Consider the following 23392-nt stretch of genomic DNA (forward strand, 5'->3'; position numbering starts at 1 on the left):
TCCAGATACTGATATCCATCATACAGATTATACATTTCTTTGCCACTGATAGCATGTAGTCAGACATCAAAACGATAATCTGGGTGTCAACTGCATAAAACAGGACCTGGAAACAAAATTACCACACCAGTTTTGCTAGTGGGGCCAAATAGAGAGTAAATAAGGTGGGATTGGGATACCATATCAAATGCCACTGACAGATGCAGCATAAACAGGATAGCAGTGCCACCCTGGTCCACCTGGCCCTGGATGCAACCTGCCGCAGCAGCCAAGGCAGATTCAGTTCAATGAGCACTACGGAAATCATTCTGTGAGGGGTCCAGAAGGTCTTAGGTGGTGATAAATGTGGCCAAAGTCCGGTTGATGTACTTTTCAAAGATTTTAGCCAGAGCAGGCAGGAGCGTGATAGGGCACATATCTTTTAGGTTGTCTGGTTACCCATTTGGCTTCTTTTTGAGGGGAATAGCTATAGCCTCTTTCCAGAGTTCAGGGAATACTCCCGTAATGATTATCTAGTTGTAGACCCTTTCCAAAAAAGTATATTTATGACAGACAATATTCGGACTATGATATTCGGATACCATACCATATTTTGATGTTTTATAGAAGTACATATTTGAGTATACGAAATAAAGATCTGTAATAATTGCATTAATTAAAATAACTGGACAGTTGTGTTTGCTATAGATATTTATTGAACTATTAGAGGTTCATTGAGGTTCTTTGTTGTCCGTTTTTCCGATCCACTTCCATTTAGTGAAATTTGGACAGTTTATGAAATTCTTGTCAGCATGTGATAATGCTCACACATCAGGAAGCGAACCTGGAGGAGATTGCATAGATAAAAGATATTTCGGAGTATTGAGTTCATGCAGGGAGTGTCTGTCAGCCATTGATGCCTCTGTACAAATGCTGGTAAGATGGTCTCACTCTTCCCTGGGTTAGAAAGTACACAGCAGCAAACTATGTGTTTCTTGTAACATTTTGTCCTTCAAATACGATGGAGTGCCTGTCTTCAGTTGCTGGTGTCACTTCTGAGGTGGAGTTTTTCTTAGTATTTCAATGAGTGGGCCAGGTCCTTGGCACTTGTGCACCACCACACTCTTGTCAACTATACTTCATGTGTGTAAAAACCCAGCTTTGCCAGCGACATCTCCTTCCGGAGCCTCATGATTTCCCAGAACATTGGTTCCACTGCATGAAAGAAAGCAGACTGTTAACCAGACATACGCAACTGCTGACAACAAAGAGAAAGTTCAAGTATTGCAGTCTATTAACATAAGTCGCTCTATCTGCACATCCCAACATCACAAGTGGAAGTGATCTGAGACCAGGCAAAATGGTCATAAAAGCAGAAAGAAGCAAGAACACATGCACAGCCCTGCTTAGGATAGATGCTGGCCTCATCCATGTACTCATACAGTTTTTCCCTTTCTCAATGTCTGTCTCGGTTTAAAGTGAGTACTTATACCAGTCTAATGGACTAACATTGTAAAATAGTCGTAAATCATACGTTCTTATATAGCGCCTTTCACCGTAAGGTTTCAAGGCGCTTGCTTTGGGAACCCGTCCTGGCTTTTCCCTGCGAGATAACCCCTACTGGGCATCCCCGAGTTGAAAGCAAGGCATCCCATTGCAGTGGGGCCGTAGTGGAGATTAAGCAAGCTATTGCCCAGAGTTGGAGAGTGTGAACCCATGATTAGAGTAAGCACCGAGGCGAGAATTATCGAGTCCGTGGACATTTTGAGCTCAAGACCCTGCTGTGTCGGGAATTGAACCCTGGTCCCGGGTTTGACCTCTGCGTCCGGGTCTGCCTCCTCTAACCGGTGAGCCACACTTCTCCACTCCATTGTAGAAGTTACTATGACGAAATTTGTGTGTTTTCTCCTATGCCCTCAGCCTACATTTCCTTAATGTTTGGAAATATGCACCTCCTTTTTTTTTTATCAGGACCGGGCAAACACCAGGGGTTAGCCAAACTGGGCACTTCCTGAATTGTTTCAATGCAAAAAAAAGAAGGAGAAAAGCAAAAATAAAAATTGATTGACGGAGTGCTAAACAATGTCAAACATTCACCCCCAGTGCATTTGTCACCCCAAGTGGGACGGTAATGCCAAAACGTAGGTCCCGTGCTCACCCTGCCATCGGTTTCAAGCTATCATGGCTGATAGGGGGTGATACCACGAAACCAGTCCTAGGATGCTTGTTTCCAGCCCAGAGAGGACCTGGCTTGGTAGTACGGGCTGAACTCTTCCCATGGGGAGCAGGGTCAAGACTGATTTGCATATAGCTAGGTCCAAACTGTGGTGACGTGCTAAGTAAATAGACAATGGATTTAGGCCAAGTTCTCTGACTGGGGGTGAGTGTTCAACATTCCATCCACCAATTGTTCTTTTTGCATTTGTCACCACAAGCGGAACGGGGATGCCCAGAAATGGCTCACTTGCTCAACATGCAACTGGATTCAAGCTATCCTGGCTGATGAGGGTTGATAAACTGAAACCGGTCCTAGGAAGCTTGTTTCCGGTCCAGGGAGGATCTTGTCTGGCAGTTTGGGATGGACTGTTTCCATGGAGCAAGGTCAAGACTGATTTGCTTATGACTGGGTTCAAACTGGGCTGGTGTGGTGAGCAAAAAACAATGGATTTAGCCCAGATCTATGACTTGGAGTGATTGTCTGACATTGCTCAGCATTCCGTCCATCAATTGTTCTTTTTGTCCTAAAGTTCAAGGCACAGAGTTTTCAAAAAGACATAAGGACATCTCTAAGTGGCAGTTAATGGAAAAGTCCGTTTGAAAAGCCCTTCATGACGACTGAACCCTGACTGTATAAGCAAGAAGGCACCTCTGTACAGGCTAACACTACAATATGCAAGTTACTACTCAATGAGGTATCAAGATATTCAAAGGTGTTTTCAAGATGCCACGTAACAGTTTTTCAAAATTGTTTGCTCAAAGAATGGACAGCTTTAGTAAGCTCAGGGGAAAAACAGAAATCCAAATCTAGGAGAGGTCATTCCGATTCTCAAAAAGGATTTGGAAAATACATCAGTAGTAATAACTATGACATTTCAGTAGGACTACAATTAAGACAGCTGATCAACCACATCTATGTACAATTTGGACTTAAGTGTTCCTGGATATAAGGCCTTTGGTTTGCTCACCCAATAAGAAGACTTAATGCCTGCAGGTTAATGTCTAAAAGGAAGGTTGTATTCCACGTCACTAATATAATATCAATAAATATTAAGCTTTCAAACAACAGCTTATTGAGCAATGAGGGTAATGTGCTATTTAAGGTAGGGAAAATTAACTTCATGGTGAAAACCCTTAGCCCTTTGCATTCGCTCCTTCGCTACTTAAGATGCTAAGGATTAACTGCTGGACAGGAGACCAGTGTGAGTGTCCCTCCACACTCAAGAACCTGCCCTCACTCGTGCATTTCCAATAATTCACCACACACCTATATGTTTTTTCCAACATGCAAGGTACACATACTCTTAGGGGATGGCCGGATGCATGTTGTCAAGGGGATGGAGTGAAGCAAGGACTAAGTATTTACATGTTTACTCTATTGTCCTGCTTTTCCTCCTCCCAAACTGCTAGAATTATGATTTACCACACAGAAATGTCGGGGAGAGCAGAAGATACCACAAACCTGCCAAGGCTTCAAGGATGTAGACCATGTAAATCCTTCTGTCTACAAGCCCAATCATTTATGTAAAATGAGGCAAGTAAATAAGAGTTACAAACTGTGCAAGGAGTGGTTAATCCTCTACAAATGTCTGCTTTTGAAACGGGCTTTGGAAGTCATTAATGCTACCTCAGCTGTGGTGAAATGTGCAGGAAAGCTGAGAAGCCTTAGCTCCTCTAACTTCATAGAACTTTTAAATACAGGAGGCTGTTTCCCTGGCAGTGGTGGCTTTGGCTAGATAAACCAAGCTTTCAAGCTGAAAAAATTAAAGGTTAAGGTGAAGAACTTACAAGCCATCCTGAAATATTTGAGCTGAAACTGAGAAAGAATTAGAAATCTGTTCAACAATGTTTTTAAGTGGTATTTTTTTAAACCACGTCTCTACCGACAAGTTGGAAAGAAAAGAATTCCAGGACCAAAACTAGCAACTCCATATGAGGTCAACCAGAACCATGTTTGAATTGCTGGACCTCCTGAATTTCTGGCGCGTCCATGGAATTAGGAGAAATAAATGGAAAGCTTGAATGCATTTTCCCAAGCCCTGAAGGAAACCATCTCTATACAATGATGTCCCCGGTCACAAATTGGAGACAGTTTTGGACAACAACAGTTTGCTAGAACCACAAAGAACTGTTGTTAGAAAAGCTCAAGTTCATGGCATTGTCAGTAACACACTGTTCCAGCCTCCAGTTAAGTGGACCAAATTGGAGTATGCTGCAGATACTTGCCTCCACATTTTTCTTATACTCTTTGTGAGGTTTAAAATAACCTCTATGACAGAATGTTTCTATTCTACTGTTTAACCTCATAACGGCTATGGAACGTCCAGCTCCAGTGCTGGACGTTCCATTGCAGCTATGAGGTTTGAACGTTCAATGGCCGACGGCAGCACTCCTGAGGTAGTGGTGCCGTCGGCCGCCGAACGTTCGAAGCACTTAAGAGGTTAATAATACTCACCAACTCTTTGTAAAACAGACTTTTTAAATGTAAAATAAACATACAAGGTTTCCCACTATTCAAAAAACAGAAACAGATAACAGTTTATTCTCCCAGCCATTCCTTCAACTTTCCATTTTTTTAAATTATATATTTTCATCCCATTCCTAATACAACATAGTTCTTCGAATAGCACTGTTCTTTTCATTTTAATGATCCATACTAAGCATATGAAAATCTCCAAAGATTTCCACATCTACATTATGAGCGATCTTCCCACAAGAGTGGAAAAACCGGCACACTCCAACATATCTGTATTTAAATGGAAGGGCCTTTCATTGCTACAGTCTGATCCCTTGCACAAGTTAAACAATTAGGGACATATATGCTAATCTTCATGGAACATGGGGCAAAAAGTACAGTTGATGCACTGCAATGCCTGAAAGGGAGAGAGCAGATTTACAAAGATATGGGGCATTTTGCTCTCTCCTTGCACTAAAACACTATGTGCTACCTACTGCCAGTATGGGCACATTTGCACAATAGAGCACAAGAGCAATCCAAAGAGGCCTTTTCCTCTTTCCACAAATCTGCCGGGACAATTAAAATGTAGACTTTGCTCCTGAGTATTTTTCTCTTTTCAGCCGTAAGGAGTAGCCATGGCTTTGGTCCCTTGGAGTGCAGAATTTGATTATTTTACATCAGTTAGGTCATTAAATTTGCCGGCAAACCATTGAGGGTCTATTACAGTGACTATAACCAACAATAAGTGCCACCAGGTCTCACAATCATTTTAACTTAAATAATAGCCTTCTATAGTTGAGATCATAGATATCCCTTACAGTTTCTGAGACTTGCATTCCTAAATACCCGATTACTCACGCTGTTGCCAATTTGTAAATCTATATGTACAGCTTGATGAGTGGGAACGATCAGCGTGGTCTCGGTCTTTGAAGTTATCATCTTATATTGAGATATTTTTGATAAATTGCTAATAATGTCAAATACCAGTCTAATGTTTTTGGTACATGAAGAGAAGTCTATGTCATCTGCACATTACATTGTCTTCCTGGAACATCCCAATGATAGTGCTATGCTAAAATACCATAATAGGAGTTCAATTAAAAAAAGCAAATGACAGGAGGGGTCGTGGGCAACTTTGTTGTGTACACCAGTCTAATGAGATATTACTGACCACCTAGCAGTTTTGAATACGGTCTGCTCTTAAGCCTTGGTACAGGCATCGCACCAACTTGGTGAATTCAGGGGACAATTTCAAATGAAATGGGCAACTTTCCAACACCTAAGTTTCATGTTACTTAAACAAAATCTCTATAAACGTCTCTAGTACAACAAACAATTTGGTTTAAATAAATAATGTGCAGTAATACCTCAATGGAACGAATCATTGAAAAGTGGTTTTCTTGATTTCATTACAAACTAATTTATTGTAACAAGTCAAGACAGCAAATATAAAGTGATTGTTGATAAAAGTATATTTGATAACAAAATTGTAAACAACATAATTTTAGACTGGGGTTAAGAGCCTACCCAGCTACAATGCGAAGCGCAACCCCAACTTTCAGTTAAGAGATACTCCCTACTCCAATTCGGCATCATAATATTTTTTGTTGGCTTTCCTGGCTTTTCACTGAAAAACAGAGCTTGTTACCCTATCATGGGGCTTCATAACCACATTAAAACTCCCTCTTGCCACAAAAGGGGCCATAAAGGATGGAAATGCCAACACAAGCTCATCTAGTGGGTGGGGATCATGCAAAATGTGATAATGGTAACTGCACACCAATAGCGCTGCCTTGCCATACTTAAGAGTTTAATACGCCTACTGTCTGATCTTTTTTATTTTTACTTACTGAAAGTTATCTATTTTTCCCTTATAATAAAAACTGCCCCTTCCACAGCTGTTGAAGCACAGAAATATCTTACTTCCTGTACCCAAGAACATCTGGCCTACTAGTTATTTTTTCATAGATTCATTTTCTGCAGCATAATAATTTGAGCTTTTGTTTGTTCCAGAAAACCCATCATCACATTGTTTCCCATGCACTGAAGTATCCCTTATATTCATAGTTAAAATGTATACTTTACTCGTCTATTATTTAGTGTTCCCTCCCGTCTGCTTTTTGCCTCTCACTTCTCCTTGTTGTCATCACTTTCCAAAACTACCCAGAAGATCCATACGCCATGTACAACCCATTGGTTTGTATAAAAGGCTTGCAGAAAATCAGGTCAAAAACAAGTACATTCTTTCAACTTCCAAATGATTGATAATCCCCATTTCCACTGACACAGGAGAGGAAAAGGTAAGCAATTGTAATTTCTTAAGACCTTTTCTTAAACATGTCAATCTATCTCTCTCTCTATGGGTAATAATCCTCGCTTCCTGAGCTCTAGTCTGCTGTAGTATAGGCTCAGAGGAACCACCAAAACAGTTGTCTTCACTTCTCCAAAATAACCACTAACATTCACTCCACTACAACATAAGGAAGCATCCAACAGCTTGACAGGATGGGTCTTTAAACTCTATCAAATGAACACTGAAACTATAGATATGTAAACCACTACATTATACATTCCTAACATGTTTCTAATACACCCTGTTAAACTAAGTAAAATAGACCAACCGCCAACCCAACTGGTTATCGCTGTGTCTATTCAACTGCTGGCTTTATTAATTTGACTTGGCACTTCCCTCTAATACGCAAACTCTGAAAATCTATTTTCGAAATAATCATCAATATTATAAATAAATAAAAATGTCCCCTCTCGTAGCGCTACTGGGATATGTGAACAAGATATCTTTCGGCATAGCAAGTAGTGCCCCTTCTTACTAAGCCTAGAATTGCTATGGCTTGGATACATGAGCCTCCACTAATGATGCAAATGTGGCTGAGAGATACAGCTTATTGTGATGACCTTGCAAACACATTTTTAGACACATCACCTACCAAAATAAGACAAGACATAAAGGCCCACTGAGTTTGTGTGTAGCCAATAGTCCTAAGGATTCTCTTGAGAGTTCAAGTCTTACCAAGATGGCCACCAAGAACATCAACACTAGTCCTGCCCAATACCTAGCTAAATTTCTACTAGTATTATGGATCCAGTACCAGGTTTACCGTCTGCTATTGCTTTACAGTACAAAAATGAATCGCAGTGTCTCAACAATGCTCTGTGTGTCTGCTGCTGCCAATTTATCAACAAATTGGTTGAAATACCAGTGTCTTATTATTCAGTCCAAAATTATATAAATGAAGTATTAAAAATATGTTGAAAAAACATGATTGGCGAAGGTTATTCATCTCTTTGCTCTGTGTTACAGCTGTTTCTGATACTCGAGCACACTTTTGTCTCAGTTTTCAGACCTTCTGCTCTCATCAATAACGTTATCTTTTTTCACCTTTTTTGTCATCACATTAATTCAAGGAAAATGTTCGTAGTTTTTGTTGAATTAGATTGAGATGAGCGGTGCTTCTACCATTTGGGATTTTTTTTTTCTTAAAAATAAAAAGATACACTGCACCAGTTTGCAGTATTCTAAGGGAGCCCGAGACACAGGGCTGTGAACATTGAGATGATGACTATTTTTAGAGAATCTAATCAATGTACACCTTTCCCATTATTTTCCAAAGATACATTATTAGTTGTGTTTCCCTGTATTTGACATACTTGTTTGCCTACCCAAAATCTTCCCTTACCTCTTCCCGTATATTGACACTTTTTAAAAAGTCCACTAGCACCATATGCCTCTACCCCTGAAACCCCTTTGTCCCTAATCTTCATGGGGCTATTCAGCCCTTTCCTTAGAGTATCTCTGGTTTGGCTGGATATAAGTTTTCCTTTTTTGATGTTTTCCATGCTTGCTCTGCCCCTTGGTCTAAAATTACTTACTGCAATTATTCTTTGCAGTGCAGGGTGAGACCCAGGTTGCTCAACTGCAGGTTTTCCGTTCTTCAAATGTTGAAGTTTGTGATTGTGTTCACCAGGCTGCCTGCTCACCTAACTGTTGTTTTCTTGTCACACATTGGAAGTTGTGCTATCAGAGCCTGTTACCTCTTTTGCCATTCAGCTCCGCCAGGAATATGCCTGGCTCACCATGAGGTTGCACCACGTACAGACACTGATATCCGCTTGCATCAATGTTCCTCTAGTCTCTATCCCAGGGTCCACACTGGCTGATGTCACCTGTTAGCCCTCTTCACAAGGGTTCATGACTTTCCCTATTCTGTCCAACTTGTCTCTGGTTCTTGCTCTCCCCCACCTCTTGCTTAAGCCATCATGCCGACCGTCAACACATAGAGCCTGATGGGTGCCGAGGCATTGAATTAGCAGGCTTCAAACTTTTGGCTTTCACCAAATATGTGCCCGTTCTCATCTCAGTTGTGCTGGGCTATTCGGAGTGCACCTTCCACCATCTCATGGAGCATATCCAGCAAGCGGTCACCGCTGCCTTCCTCCTGGCATTCTGTAATTAACATCAGCTGGAGATTACTCCCAACCTCTGTACTTATTTCAATCAGAAATTATTTTTCCTGCAATTGAATATCTCCAGTGAGCTTGAAGGGGAAGCCTAGGTAAAGAAGCCATGAGGCAGCTGTTAGGCACTAATAAAAGTATACAAAAAGAGAAAACTTCGGGGCTTAAAAGTGATGCATCGGCGGCGCAAGGGGCCTGTAAATAATGCCCAAAGTTTGTGTGCACACTCAGAAGCACCCAATTGAACGCACGTCAAGATCAGTTAGAACCTTTCTGAGGAGAGAAGGAACCAAGGAAGAGAATGGATAAGTAGATACATGGGTGGTTGTGTCCTAGGCAAGTGTAAGCAAATGGTCAGCATTTCATTTTCTTTTTCGCTACTGAAGCAGGTTTAAAGAATATTCGAGGCATGAAGGCGGGCCTTAAACATAACAGTCAATTACTGGCACACAGAGAAAACAATATAGAAAGTATAACTTGGTGAAGCAAAAGAAATGCATAATTATTATAAGTGCCCACCCAACACAGAGTAAAGAGACTGCAGCACTGGTAAGACAGAACGGTAGAAAGTGCCCTTTACAAAGAGCATTGCATAATGTGACAGCCATAGTTTTGACAACCCACACCGACCCACACCGACCACTCTGCTTACCTTATGTCAACCTCCACAACACACCTGGATGTAAACTCCAAGCGCAGGCATGATAGATACTTCTCTGCCCCAGCCTGGAAAGTCTGGGACAGGCTCACAGCCACACAAAGAAGGCTGATCCTCCAAAACACTAGAACCCATTATGGAACCTTGGTTACAATGACTATGATCAGGCAAGTGTAACCAAATTCTACTAATTTCTTTCCATGCCTAGCTTGTGCATCCAATTCTGTGCCCTTGATCTCTGTTCTCATTGTGTGCTGATTTAATATCTATTGTGTGGCTACATGAGTAATATAAATCAAATATAACTACATAAATAAATAGATATAATGTATTACATTTCATCAAATTTCCTTTGAGTGTGCCATGCTTATCTGGATCTGGCCTGGTTAACAGCTTCCATTTACACTCCCTCCATCAATTACCAATCAAAGGCCATTGTTCTTTCCCATTAGCTAAAAGGCCAATGGAGCTCATGTTCATTCAGTGAGAGACAGCATGATGGCTCAACAAACCCAATAGGCCAAGCTTGAACAGGTGTTGCACAATGTACCTCTGAGTCTGCTTGTACAGTGCTTATCAGACACAAACTGCTTCTTTCCAGACTACCCAGTTCTTTTGAACTGAGCCTTTTTGTGCCGACCAACATTGGGATTGTATTTATGACTTGCATTCTAGGCTTCTCTGTTAGTTGTTTCTGCTTAAGGATATCAATCAGTCGGCACTGTTCATATGAGACCCTTGGCTTAGTTCCTTTTGATTTGAAACACAGACAACCCACGGGATTATCCGATCAACAAATCTCCAAAATGGGAATATACTTCTGTTAATATTAAAACTCACTGAGGATACCTCATGTCTTTTGGATGTTTATATGTATGTAGGTAAATATATTGTTTTGCACTTCGCGCCATCGGTACTAAGGTTTCTATTCATGAGTTCATGATGCTGTGCAAATAATATATTACATTGGCATTATATTGTAGACTTAGTACTCCATTTAATTATATACAACCACATCTTTAGTGGATCAGGTACCAGTAGTGAGGTAGATCTTTGAGGAAATTGTTCTCATGTTAATGTTGTTTATTTCTTTTACTAACTTGACAGGGTTCCGTTCTGGGTGCATGTCCTTGTGTTGATTACATATGCACAATGTCCTTCAACATAGCTCCTGAAAGGGGGGAATACAAGAATGCCTAACCTGGCAAACACTGAGAAGACAATTACTGCTCTGGAATAGGCATGAGTTAATAGTCCCAGTACCTCCTACCCCACCTAAATTCCCTACCCAAATCCATCCATCACATGATTCTTACCATCTTGTCTCACTAGACCCTGCTGGATGTATCTGATATATGTGAAGAAGTTGCACACTGCTGTGATCTGCAAAAGAGATGAGGGGTTAATTACAGAGCAACATGGGAAACTGGTTACTGTTTAGATGGAGGGGAGGGTAAACGAACAAAGAATAAATAAATCATAGAGACGGAGAGAGGGAGGGCAAGAGACCAAGAGATTGAGAGTGAAATAGATTTAAGAGAAGGAGAAAGGGGATGAGAGAGAGGGAGAGACAAATGGTGAGTGAGAGAGAAAAGAGGAGTCAGAATGAAGTTAAGAGAGACAAGGTAAGAGAGGATTAGATACAAGGATGGAAGACAGAAAGAGAAAGATAGAGAGAAGGGGGCAACAAGAGAATGACAAGCATTGGCATAGCCAATAGGTCTCACCTTTGGGACCTGCTGCATAACTTAATACATATAAGAGAAGTGTGGCTCAATGGTTAGAGCGGCAGACCCTGATGCAGAGGTCTGCCCCGGAACCAGGGTTCAATTCCTGCCTCGACGGGTCTTGGGCTCAATTTCCTCCGACCTGATAATTCTCGCCTCGGTGCCTATTCTAATCATTGGTCCCACTCTGCAACTCTGGGCAATAGCTTGCTTAATCTCCACAGCGGCCCCAACAGCGCTGGGATGCCTGGCTTCACCTTGGGGGTGCCCAGGAGTGGGCATTTCACAGGGAAAAGCCAGGAAGGGTTCCACAGTGGTATGCGTACCTCAGGGTATAAGTGCGCTATACAAGTACGAATTAGTTTCTTAAAGTCCCAAAGGCAAGACCTATTGGCTATCCCAATGCTTGTCTCTTTTCCTGTGCTGCATCTCAAACATATTTTCGCAATGACTGTTAGTAAATATACTCTTATAATGTGCTCTGATGCTCCTGGACAATGACCGTGCTATACAAAATCAATAAAAGAATACATACAAATGCACCTGTTATGTGATGCTGTAACCCGAACATCCAATAGAAAATGGCTAAATTAAGCTTTTTTCATTCCTTCCACCACACACAACGAACTGCAGAAAAACCTTCATGTACAGTGTTCACCAGTTCATAATTTCCACGGACCGTTCCCACTTCACAGATGCCTTTTAGACAGAAAATAAGTATTAAGTCCGGGATAGTATCAGCCAATCATCTTGGAAGAAACTAAGGGTGGGCATAGTTCGCGAAGTAGCGCTACGCGAAGCTACACGAAGTGCACTTCTCACTACGCGAAGTGCACTTCCCACTACGCGAACTTCACATAGCACTACGCGAGCTGCGTAGTAGCATATTCGCACTGTGCAAGATGTGTTGTCAATGATTGCACAGTGCGGACAAGCATCCGACACTGTGCAATCATTGAAAACGGCATCTTGCACAGTGCGAGCTGTAGTTTTCTGCTGCTCGAGTAGATTATTACTCGATCTGCAGCTTTCTCAACGCGAACTGGTAGTTTCTCATTGAGAGCGGTCGCGAGCATGCGCAACCACTCACAATGAGAAACCTTACCTCCCCGCGTTGAGAATCTCGCCGGGATGTCATTTTGCTTGCTCGCGGTCGCGAACATGACGTTCAGGACCGCGAACAAGCAAAAAATGAGCACTGCACTACGCTACGCTGCACTACGCGTGTTCGCACTGTGATAGTGCAGCTCGCGTAGTGCGAAGTTGCGCAAACTCCGCGAGCGTAGCGTAGTGCTTCGCCCAGGCCTAGAAGAAACACATTCTTCTAGGATTACGAAAGCCTGATGTTATGGGATTGGTTGAAGAGCATTTCTGTGATAGGCTTGACAAACTGGAGTCCTCATTGTTTATTGGTCTTTGGTGATTAGAGACTGTGTTTTGTTTTACTATTTGCTGTTCAGCATGATAGTCAGTTGATCCCGGAAATTGTACTTTCAGAATTTACCTGATACACATCCCCACCGTCTGTCAGCGAACTAGTTCCTTTTCGTGTTCACTGGGTGACTTCGTCTGTCCCACTCGGTAAACCGGCATGCAGGCCTGAAAGGGTTGTAGGCACGGTGGGCAGTGTAAACCTGATCTGGGCTGGTGTGCCATGTTTACCTCTCCAAAGCTGAACTCTGCCCACTCACAGGGTCCGTGGCTCCTTGTGCAGACGCGCCACCCTGTCAATAACTGCTTCATGTGAGCAACCTCTTACTCTTAGCAACGGCGTAGTTTCACGTCCGTGTTCTCTCACGTGACCAGGAGAGGTAAGAGCAGCTCATTTCAATCGCGGAGGTAGATTGGTAGCAAATTGCACGGTGATTAAATGCTGACCGGAATAAGAAGCATTTAGTGAGAGAGAGAGCTTTGGTGGTATGGTCGTGGTAGTAGTGCGCCTGGGTGATTTGGAGTCGACATTTGTTGCTGATGGGCAGTTAGGACACTGTGAAGGGGATTTCCTGTAACAATAACGAGCCTTGGCCCGAGGGAGGGAGGTGGCAACAGGAGCATGCCGAGGCAGATTTTAAACAAGCTGTCGGTGTGTGAAAAACATAGTGCATACCAGCTAATGAAGGAGAGTGAGTAACGCCGGACTGGGCGGTAACAAGGATGGACTAAGAAGCCTCGTTTGCAATTGTGAGCCAGCGTTTACCATGGTGGATGACGCCAGCAAATAGAAGAGATAGGCTGGGCTTCAAGTCCGCCTTTGTAAGTTTCGGAATCCGTATTGATTCCAAGAAGCCCTCAGCATGCTGAGACCTAAAAAAAGAGGGAGAAGGAGTCTGACAAACTGGCAAGGCGTTATTAAACACCAGATGTGTAGTAGGGCACGATTACAGATCGTACGGTCCCTTCACAGAAATAGTTTGAATAATATCCTTTATTCCACCATGAATATGAGGGAGAGAAGCAAGATTCTGGATGAGACACTACAGAGTGGAGCGAAACCGAGAGAAGGAAGAAATAGTTGCTAGTGCTATTGGAAGATGAAAGGGTTCCAAGAGATTCCTTTGAAAGTCAGCAAAGGCGGTTGTGGTATGCTGGAACTATGACAATGGTAATGATGGAGAAACTGCTATTAAAACACATCAACAGCATCTATCAGTATAACAACCGCTCAATATTCAAGTGTGAGAGGTAAGTAAAACAAGGACAAAGGATAAGTGATCACAACTTTCACAAAAACATAAGGTGACCGTACACGCACAGCACCTCCCTAGAGAATACAATGCCACCTGACTCATAATGACCAGGGAACAGGGAAAGGAGATGACCGAAAAGGACTGCAAGAAACAAAGAAAACTGCTGTGGTACCTGCGGGCCTACAGTTTGGAACAGTGGCACAGGTTCCAAACATGACTCATTGGGAAACAGTTGGAACACCACAGTCTTCACCACAAGTGTTCCGACTCCGCAAGCTAAACCATGCTTGCCTTAAGCATGCAGATACCTTAACCACACAGCGCGGTCTAGCTGCTGGCTGCTGGGGATGGAAGCAGAAAGACCTCGCAGAAGAGATCCGCGGTGAGGTAAGTGGGGCTAGGCTGTCGTTTTCTGAGCTGGGGGAGGTGAGGTTGTTTTGTGGGCTGGGGGGTAAGGGTAGTTTACTGACCTGGAGGAGGAGGGTAGTTTTCTGGGCTGAGGATTTGTTTTCTGGGCTGGGGATAGGTCGGGGTAGTTTTGTGGGCTGGGTGGTGGGTTGGGGTAGTTTCCTGGACTGGGGGTGGGTTGGGGGTAGTTTTTTGGGCTGGGTTGGGGTAGTTTTGTGGGCTGGGTCCGGGGGTAGTTTTCTGGGCTGGGGGGGTGGGTAGTTTTTTGGGCTAGGGGGTCAGATTTAGTGTTTTGGGCTGGGAAGTGGGCAGGGGATAGTTTTCTGGGCTGGGGGGGCTCCTTGTTCTAATTTGTACTCCGTAAACACACTTAAAAAGCAAGAGTACAATCATTTTTAAATGTGTAGATAAATGTAAAACTGGTAGTCATTTTTGATTTATTAATTGAAGAATGATAATAAAAGGATTAAGGGAAAATTATGGAAGAGGCAAGGCAAGAGACTGTGGAGTGGAATGTAGAGGGGCCCTTAGCTTGCACTACTCTAAGAAAGGAAATTCTTTTTTTTTACTTCAATTTAATAAGATGTTGAGATTTGATAACCTATGTCAGTAGGGGAGGAGATGCCCCAGCTTCATCGGGGGGTGGGGGGTTCACTAGTTTAGGTATCATTCTTAAAAAAGATAAGCCACTGGAGGAAAGGGGCTCCTACAACCCTATATGCCAGATAAATGCAGACGCTAAGGTCTTCTCCAAAATACTATTTACAAGCCATGTACAATTTGGTTTCAGAGCAGCAGCATGAATTTGTCCCCGGCAGAGACACCTCGGCTCATACCAATACCGCAATCGCAGCATTTGATATTACCAACAAAACGAATGCTCGGATTGGCATGATAATCCTGGACGCGGAGAAGGCCTTTGCTAGGATCATTTGTGAAACACTATGCCTGACAATGAATGCATTTGGGATAGAGGGCAGATTTATAGTATTAGTGCAGGCGCTATATAAAAACATGACAGCGAAAGTTCTGACGGGAGTAAGTCCTCTACTACATTTTCAAAATATAGGGGTCCGCGTCAGGGGTGCCCACTCTCCCTCTTGCTGTTTGCTCTTTACGTAGACCCTTACTTAAGACATTGAACAAGGGTATACAATCAGTAAAAATGAACAGCATTGAACTTAAAATAACTGCGTACGCAGATGATATTGCAGTTTTCGTTTCTAACCTGAGCGATTCTATTCATTACCTTTCTAAGGACGCCGAGCGATTCAGTGAATTCTCTGGCTACAAACTGAATTTATTGAAAACTCTGATAATCCTTAACTTTAAATCACTTGCCCTGATAATAGGAGTTACCGACACAGCTATATAACTTGGCATATGGTTGAGCAGCCATGTGGAAAAGATAATTAAGCTCAATTATGAGACCCTCTTAAAAACAGGTATAGCTAAATTGTGGCAATGGCATAGGCTCCCACTAACTATCTTGGGATGCTGCAACATCATTAAAATGAACATATTACCGAAGTTTCTTTACTTATTTCGATCCATACCACTTTGGGTCCCGGATTATTTTTTCAAACGGCTTGAAGGGGCTATCAAAAGCTTCATATGGGGCTATAGGAAGCCAGACGAGCTATTCACTTCATGAAATTACCTTCTAGACAGGGAGGATTCAAGCTACCAGCTTTTAAACTATAATTCTGGGCTTCGTTCACATGGCATATTGAAAGCTTATTGATCAGGAATAAACCCGGGCTGATTGCACTTGGATATCAACTTGCACTCTGCCATGATTTTAGGTACTCGATACACAAATTGCTGGATGCTAACTACTTCAAGAGGGTCATATTTAAACCAATCAGAGAAGTGGTTTGGATATGGCGTGAAATATGTACCAAATAGTCTTTTTTTTGTGGTTAAAATTGGTTTATTGGGATCTTACATTTCTTATTACTTATTGGCATCTTTTCATTATTACAATGTATTGACACACAATTACAGTTGGGTGCGGAGTAATTGTAAGCATGAGCATACTTATTGTTACTGATTCACAACCATTATAACCATTAGACATTAGGGAAAGACTTTTGGGGAGGAGCCCTCCTGTTGATTTGTGCCTTTCAGCTGTAGCATTTCTTGTTCTGGTTGAGTTTTCCACCGTTGGGCATGTATGAATATTCCACTTTTGTGTATTCTTTCCCAGTGTTATCGTGTTTAGTCTTGTCTGAATGCATTCCTATCGAACTGTCACCTGAGTCATAGCTACCGATGTGAAACTGCGACCTGTCAACGATAGGGGTGAAACTGTGGGGGACATTAGGGACGTATGTGCCGACAGGATCAATGGTGCAGGTGGTGTTGTTACCTTTTTACGGGGTAATGACGTGGGGGTGTGTTAGTACGCATGTGGGAGAGTAGGGCACGAGTGTGGAACCTCTCTAGCGGGATACTCTGGCACAGACAAGGGGTTCTCCAGGCGTGACGTCAGCATAGGATTGGATCTAGGCATGTGGGTCCTACCGTGGAGCTTCTGCGTTGGATCCTGCAGGAGACAGAGGTGAGGTCTGGGATTGGGAGTCTCCTGGTGCCTCTGCCGGAGTTGTTTCTTATGTGTGAATGTGTATAGCAATTGTGCCCATTTTAAAAAGATGGGATGCTTACGGATTCCCTTTACTTCCTCTTCTCTTAGCACCTCTTCCTCCTCCCTCCCCCATTTTTTCATGGCTCCTATCCAGGCTGCTTCGGGGGGTCCTGTTGAGGCCCGCCAATGCATGGCTATTCCCCTTTTCGCTAAAAAGATGGTGAGAGACATAAAGCAGTATTGAACTTTTTCGGTCTTATGCCTGCGGAAGATACTGAGCGCACGCTTCCCACGTGGACATAGTTGTGATGTTGGTCGTCACCCTAAGCGTCTGGTGGACTCGGCCCCAGTAGTTTTGAATGGTGGGGCAATCCCAGAACATGTGCTTGAAGTCCGCCTCGGGGGTTTGACATCAGGGGCATGCAAAGTGTGTGTCTGTATAGAAGCGGTGGAGACGGAGTGGCGTGAGGTATGCTCTGTATGTTCCGAAAACATGCGTTCCTGGAGACTTTTTTGGGGTATTCTAGGGCTGTGTTCCATGCTTTGTCATTGAACACCCTCCCCATTTCGGTTTCCTATGTCTGACGTAAAAGCTGCAGTGAGGGGAGTATTAGTTCACGAACAGCTTTGTAGAGCAGCGTAACCAGGTGTCGTCCTACTCCCATGTGTAAAATAGTATGTATTACTGGGTGTATCGGGGGTTCCCTTTCGTTTGGGTTCCAGTAGCGGCGACTACTGTCTAGGGATTGCCTGTGTGTTAAAAAGTGGCCTGGCGGGAGGTCATATTGTTCGGTCATCTGGGCGTATGTTCTAAGTTGGTCTTAACAGGGATTCTACTTCCATAACTGCAAGGTCGGTCCAGACTTGGAGGGTGCCTGCGGTGTAGTATTTCTCTTCTCTGAGGAAACCTACCAGAAGAAGTAGGGGGTCTTCTCCTGGACGTGCAATGTATTCTCATCATACATGTGCGGGCTATGGATATCTGTAGAGGTCGGGTACGCATGGGCTTGGTGCCCAGAAGTAGCATACTATGGATTGCCGGCAATGGTATGCGGCCCTCTTCAGTGATGGCCTCCCCTGTATGGCGCTCCGCTGTCCTTTATGACAACCACTGCAGTTGGGCTGCGAGGAAGTATGCCTCAAAAGATGACGCTCCCAATCCCACTCCTGTCGTGGGTAAGTATAGTGTTGACAGCGCTACCCTGTGTCGACTCCCTCCTCCGGTCAACTCCGTGAGTAGGGTATCTAATTCCTGAAATAATGTTCGTGGTGGTATAACTGGGAGATTGGTAAAGTGGTAGAGTAACCGGGGGACCATAATTATTTTTGCCAGTGCCACTCGTTCTATGGATGCTAGGGGCAACGTTTTCAAGAACTGCTGATAGAATCCCTGCCAACGCCCTACAATGATTCCCTTCGTACAGGTCCTCGGGGGAGTGGTACAATCTCACTCTTAGATATCTGTGCGCCTCAGCATTCCATGCAAGTGACGGAGTTCCGACCTATATTTCGAATGGGGCCATGTGAGGGCTCAGCGGGTATGTAGTAGATTTTTCCCCAAAAACTCTGAGGCCTGAGGCTCCGCGAAGTCCCTTAGTGTCAACCAGATAGGTGTTAGGTCTTGGGTAGCATCGCGGACAGATTAAAAGGCTGTCTGCGTATAAGGATGCACAATGTATCGTGTCTGCCAAAGGAATGCCCCATGCCTCGCCCTCTTGTTGCAGATGTATCGCCAGGGGTTCCACCGCCAGGGCAAACAGAAGGGGAGATAGTGGACACTCCCATCTGGCTCTCCTTTCTTCTCCGAACGCAGAAGAGATATATTTACCTATTCTGACTCGTGAGGTAAGGCTTGTGTATAGGAAATTTGTATATGTCATCAGTGTGGGTCCTATGTTTATTTTGCAGAGAACCTCTAATAAGTACGGCCACAGTAGCATATCAAAGGCCTTTTCGAGGTCTAGTATTAGACACGCCGCGTTAGGGAACTGCGCTCTTGCCCTATCTGGCATTTGAATAAGTCTACGTAGGCTTTGCAATGTGTTATGCAGAGGGATAAACCAGCATTGATCTGGGTGGATCAATGGCGTCAGTATTTGGGCATACCGTTCTGCTAGTATTTTACCCAAAATCTTACAGTCTGCATTTAGGAGGGTAATTGGTCTGAATGAAGAGAGGAGTGTTGGGTCTCTATGTGGTATCTTATGTTATGTTATGTTATGTAATGTCTTTTATAGCGCACGGCTACCCCAAGGGGTGTCCCGGCGCTTTGGCAAAGAGGACTGAGGAAGAGAAACACAACACAGCTACTCGCAGAGGTTGCTAAGAATCCTACGGAAAAAAGGCAGGTCTTCAGCTCCTTTCTAAAAGAAAGGAGAGTGTTAGATTTCCTTAAGGAAACAGGAAGCTCATTCCAGCAACGTGCAGCCAAGTAACGGAAGGAACGACCTCCGATCTGGGCGAATCTGATAGGAGGAACAACGGCTTTGGCCAACAAGGCCGACCGTAGAGTCCTCCTCGGCGCATAAAAGGCCATGCGCTTCCCGATGTATTAACCAATTGAATGGAGGGCCTTAAAAGCAAGGATCAAGATCTTAAATGTAATTATTTTAGAGATAGGCAGCCAATGCAGTCTATTGAGCAATTCGGATGCTTTTTAAGACCAAAAATGGCTCTTGCCGTCCCGTGGTTTTGGGAATGTAACTATGATCTATTCCCTAAGGGAGCCTGGAAGTTCGCCTCTATCTAGTGCATCGTTATACATGGTCACCATGTGTGGGGTCAATTGGGCTAAGAAAGTTCTATAATATTCGAGTGGGAAGCCATCCATTCATGGTGCTTTTTTCCGTGCTAACGCTCGAATCGCCTGGGAAACGTCCGCTGACTTAATCCTCACCTCCAACGTTTTTTTATCCACAGGCGGGATTTGGGTAAAGGGTAATGGGCACAGGAATCTAGTGGTCGTTTGATGGTCACATTGCCCTGGGGCTTGTAAATGCTAGAATAATAGTCATGGAAAATACGCAGAATGTCTAGCTGTGAATGTCAGAGAATACCAGATTTGTCCATTATTTCGGTGATTGGTTTTACCTCCAAGTCCTGCTTGGCAAGCCAGGCTAGGAGTGCCCCCCCCCCCTATTTCCTTCCAGGTGGACCCTCGAAGGGTACATCCTGAAATGATATTTGCGGAGGTCTCTCAGCATCTCCGCGTGATTTGTTTTGGCAGTGGCCACTTGTTCCAGGGAGGCCTCATCCCTGCCTGCTTTTTTCAAGAGATCCGCTAAGTTTGCCGCTTGTAATGACTTCTCTAGTGTTCTGCGCACCCCTACTATTTGCTTTATACAATGTCCCCTCGCTACCACTTTGTATGTGTCCCATTCGATCAGCCGAGATGTCGCTGTGCCTGCGTTCAGTATGAAGTGCACCTGGATGTGTTCCCCATGCTCATGCCTGAACACCTGGTTAGTGAGGCAGTCTTGCGGCAATTTCCAGGTGGGTATGGGGGGGTGAGGTGGCTTCCATCTAAGGGTTAGTATATGTGCATTGTGATCTGATAGCACCCTTCCCAGATAGTCTGTGTGCTGCACTTTTGGGAGGAGTGTGGTGGAGCATAGAAATCTATCTAGGCGTACTCATAGGTTATGTGGAATGGAGTGGAAGGAGTATAGTTTTGTGGTAGGGTTGCACGCTCGCCATGCATCTGTCAATGCTCCGTGTTTCACCCATGTATTAAAAATTTCTGTTTGTTTATGCGCTGGTGAATGTGCGGGTGGGGGAGTCTGTTTAGGCCAGTGTCCAGGGTGCAGTTGTAATCCCCGCCGAGTATCCACGGGGCTAGTGTGTGTTGGGTTAGCAGTAAGGCGACTCCAGAAAGGGGCTTGTTCTACATTGGGGGCGTATATACCTATCAGTATGAGCTGTCCTTCTAATAGTCCCTCTACCACAGCATATCGTCCCTCTTTATCTACTACACATGTCTGCTCCTTGAAGGGAGCTCCAGGTCGAATCCAGACCAGGGTCCCTCTGGCGAAAGCGGAGTACGCTGTGGCGCAGATAGTAACCCGCCATTTCTTACGCTGCGTTCTACTTCAGTCGCTGTCAGGTGTTTCTCCTGTAGGAGGGCTATGTGTGCTTGCTGTCTCTTTATATAAGCATACACTGCATAAGGTTTGCTCGCTGTGTGCATGCCCAGGACATTTAATGTGATGAGTTTTATGTCTTTGTTAGGGATACTAGTGATCATGTTAATAGTCGTCTGGACAGGGGCCGCTTATGTATTGTTCTGTTGGGCTTTAGGCCACCCTCCGCATAGCTTGCAACATTCCGTCCGTGTGCTCCTGAGGGGGTTCTAGGGAAATGATCGAAAAGGGTGAATATTAAACTAAACTTCGGGAAACATTCCCAACTGGAGGGACCTATCGCTCGAGGCATCACGTCCAAACTGTACATCTCAAGTTCGTTATTAGAGGGGGGTGGCTGAGCTTCTTTGGTGGGAATCAACGTCATGGCTGGCCGCTTCATGACGATGAATTGAAGATGCCTGATTACCTCCCTTCCTACTCTCGGTTTTCCGGTTTTGGAGAGCGCTGTGGAATGTTCAGCATACCATTGCGGTGTAACTCACTGCGCCATGTAGGTGTTTGTTGGTCGGATAATGTGGTCTTGGAGAGGCCTTCCCTTTTTCCGTCTCTCCAGCCCCGACAGATTTCCGTTTGGCCATCATATCAGTGTGTCTGATGTCTGTGGTGTCACCAACGGCGGTGTCACTAGCCATCGCTGGAGGTTTGCACATCACTGATGTCCTCCTCTGAGGTGAAGAGGTGTGGACCTCTGTCACCGTCCGAGCTTTCCCCTGTCAGACGTGTCACTGCCGCTGCTTGTAGGACTCTCCTGCGTTCCGCTATGATTTGTTCCAGGTCGGGGAAACTTTTAGTGATGGGGACCGACCGTTGGCTCAGTTGCGTTTGAGTGATCGGCTTGTGCTGTTGTCGTCACCTACCGGAGGGTCGTTGATTTTGTGTGTTTCTGCGTTCAACCAACTCCCCCAGATGTTGCTCCACCCAGTTTCCTGCCTCTGTCGGTCCGTAAAGAAGTGTGTAGTCCTGTCGTGGATGATCTTGAGGCGGGCTGGGAATAAGAGTGCGTATTGTATGCTTTTTTAGGGTACGGTGCGTTTCACAGTGAGGAACGTAGCTCGTTGTCTCCGAACGGCTTGGGAGTAATCTGGGAATAACATGACCTGCTTGTCCTCAACTCTGAGCGTTCTCCCTGGTCTAGCTGCACGTAGCACAGTGTCTCTGTCTTGGCAATGGAGCAGCTTTAGAAAGAATGGTCTGGGTGATGACCCTGGAGGTGGGTTACGTAACGGGACCCTATGTGCTCTTTCTACTAAGAAGTACAGAGTTAAGTCCTGCACCTGGGTGAAGGTTTTGATCCATGTTTACACGTTCAGAATAGGGTTAGCCCCTTCTACCCCCTCCGGTAGATTCAGAACTCGAATGTTGCTCCGGCGGGAACGTCCTTCCAGGTAGTCTGCTTTGTTTTCTAGGGCCTTCACTCTAGTTTACAGTTCTTTGATGGCTACTTGATGCGACTGTATTTGAGGTTCCACGGTTTGGAGCGTTCTCTTCCCTGTTTGACTTTATCTGCTAGTTTTCTGTGGTCATCACGCAGTAAGTGGATGTTAGTGGCTAATTCTCGGAGTTTGCTCTCCATGGTCACTCGGTAGTGCCCTATTGCCGCTACGACTTTGTCCAATTTGGGGGCTCCCCCATAGACTTCACGACTGTGGGGTCCGGGGAGGGTTGTTGCACTATGGTTGGGGCTGATGTTGTGCCGGTTATCCGTTATCTCCCAATGTTGCTTCGGGTGTGTGTTATCCCGTTTCTGTGAGTCTTTGTGGAGCACCTTTAGGGTTCACAGTCTGGTGGTGGCGAAATCTGCTGTTTCCCTCGGTGCAGTAGGATTGTTCTCTTTTTGTGGTATAGGGTCACTTCAGTAACAGCACAATCTATGATAAGGACATTCGTTGGTTGTAGCTGGATATGTCTAGTGCTGAACTGCTGAGATTTCACCCATCAAATTCAGGGTTTTAGTTGGCCCAGACGTCAGAAAGGGGGTGTTGGGGGTATTATATTGTCAGTGATGATGAGGCCCTAACCGTGGTCTCCCGTTACTTAGATGCTCCCAATCTTTGTA

General features: G+C 44.4%; 1 protein-coding gene across 14 annotated transcripts in view; it reads right to left on the minus strand.

The window, feature by feature from the left end:
* Window positions 1–677: 677 nt before the first annotated feature.
* Window positions 678–23392, minus strand: part of LOC147731318 (guanine nucleotide exchange factor for Rab-3A-like) — a 269847-nt gene continuing 247132 nt past the window's right edge. For all 14 annotated transcript variants that reach the window (XM_086956361.1, XM_086956368.1, XM_086956362.1 and 11 more), the window contains 2 exons: window positions 11102–11168; window positions 678–1194 (listed from right to left, as the gene is read on the minus strand). In XM_086956361.1, coding sequence (XP_086812487.1) covers window positions 1112–1194; window positions 11102–11168 — 150 coding nt within the window. In that variant the 3' untranslated portion in view covers window positions 678–1111. The remainder of the gene's footprint in view (window positions 1195–11101; window positions 11169–23392) is intronic.

Source organism: Lissotriton vulgaris, chromosome 2_1 (genome assembly GCF_964263255.1).
Source record: "Lissotriton vulgaris chromosome 2_1, aLisVul1.2, whole genome shotgun sequence".
Lineage (NCBI taxonomy): Eukaryota > Metazoa > Chordata > Amphibia > Caudata > Salamandridae > Lissotriton > Lissotriton vulgaris.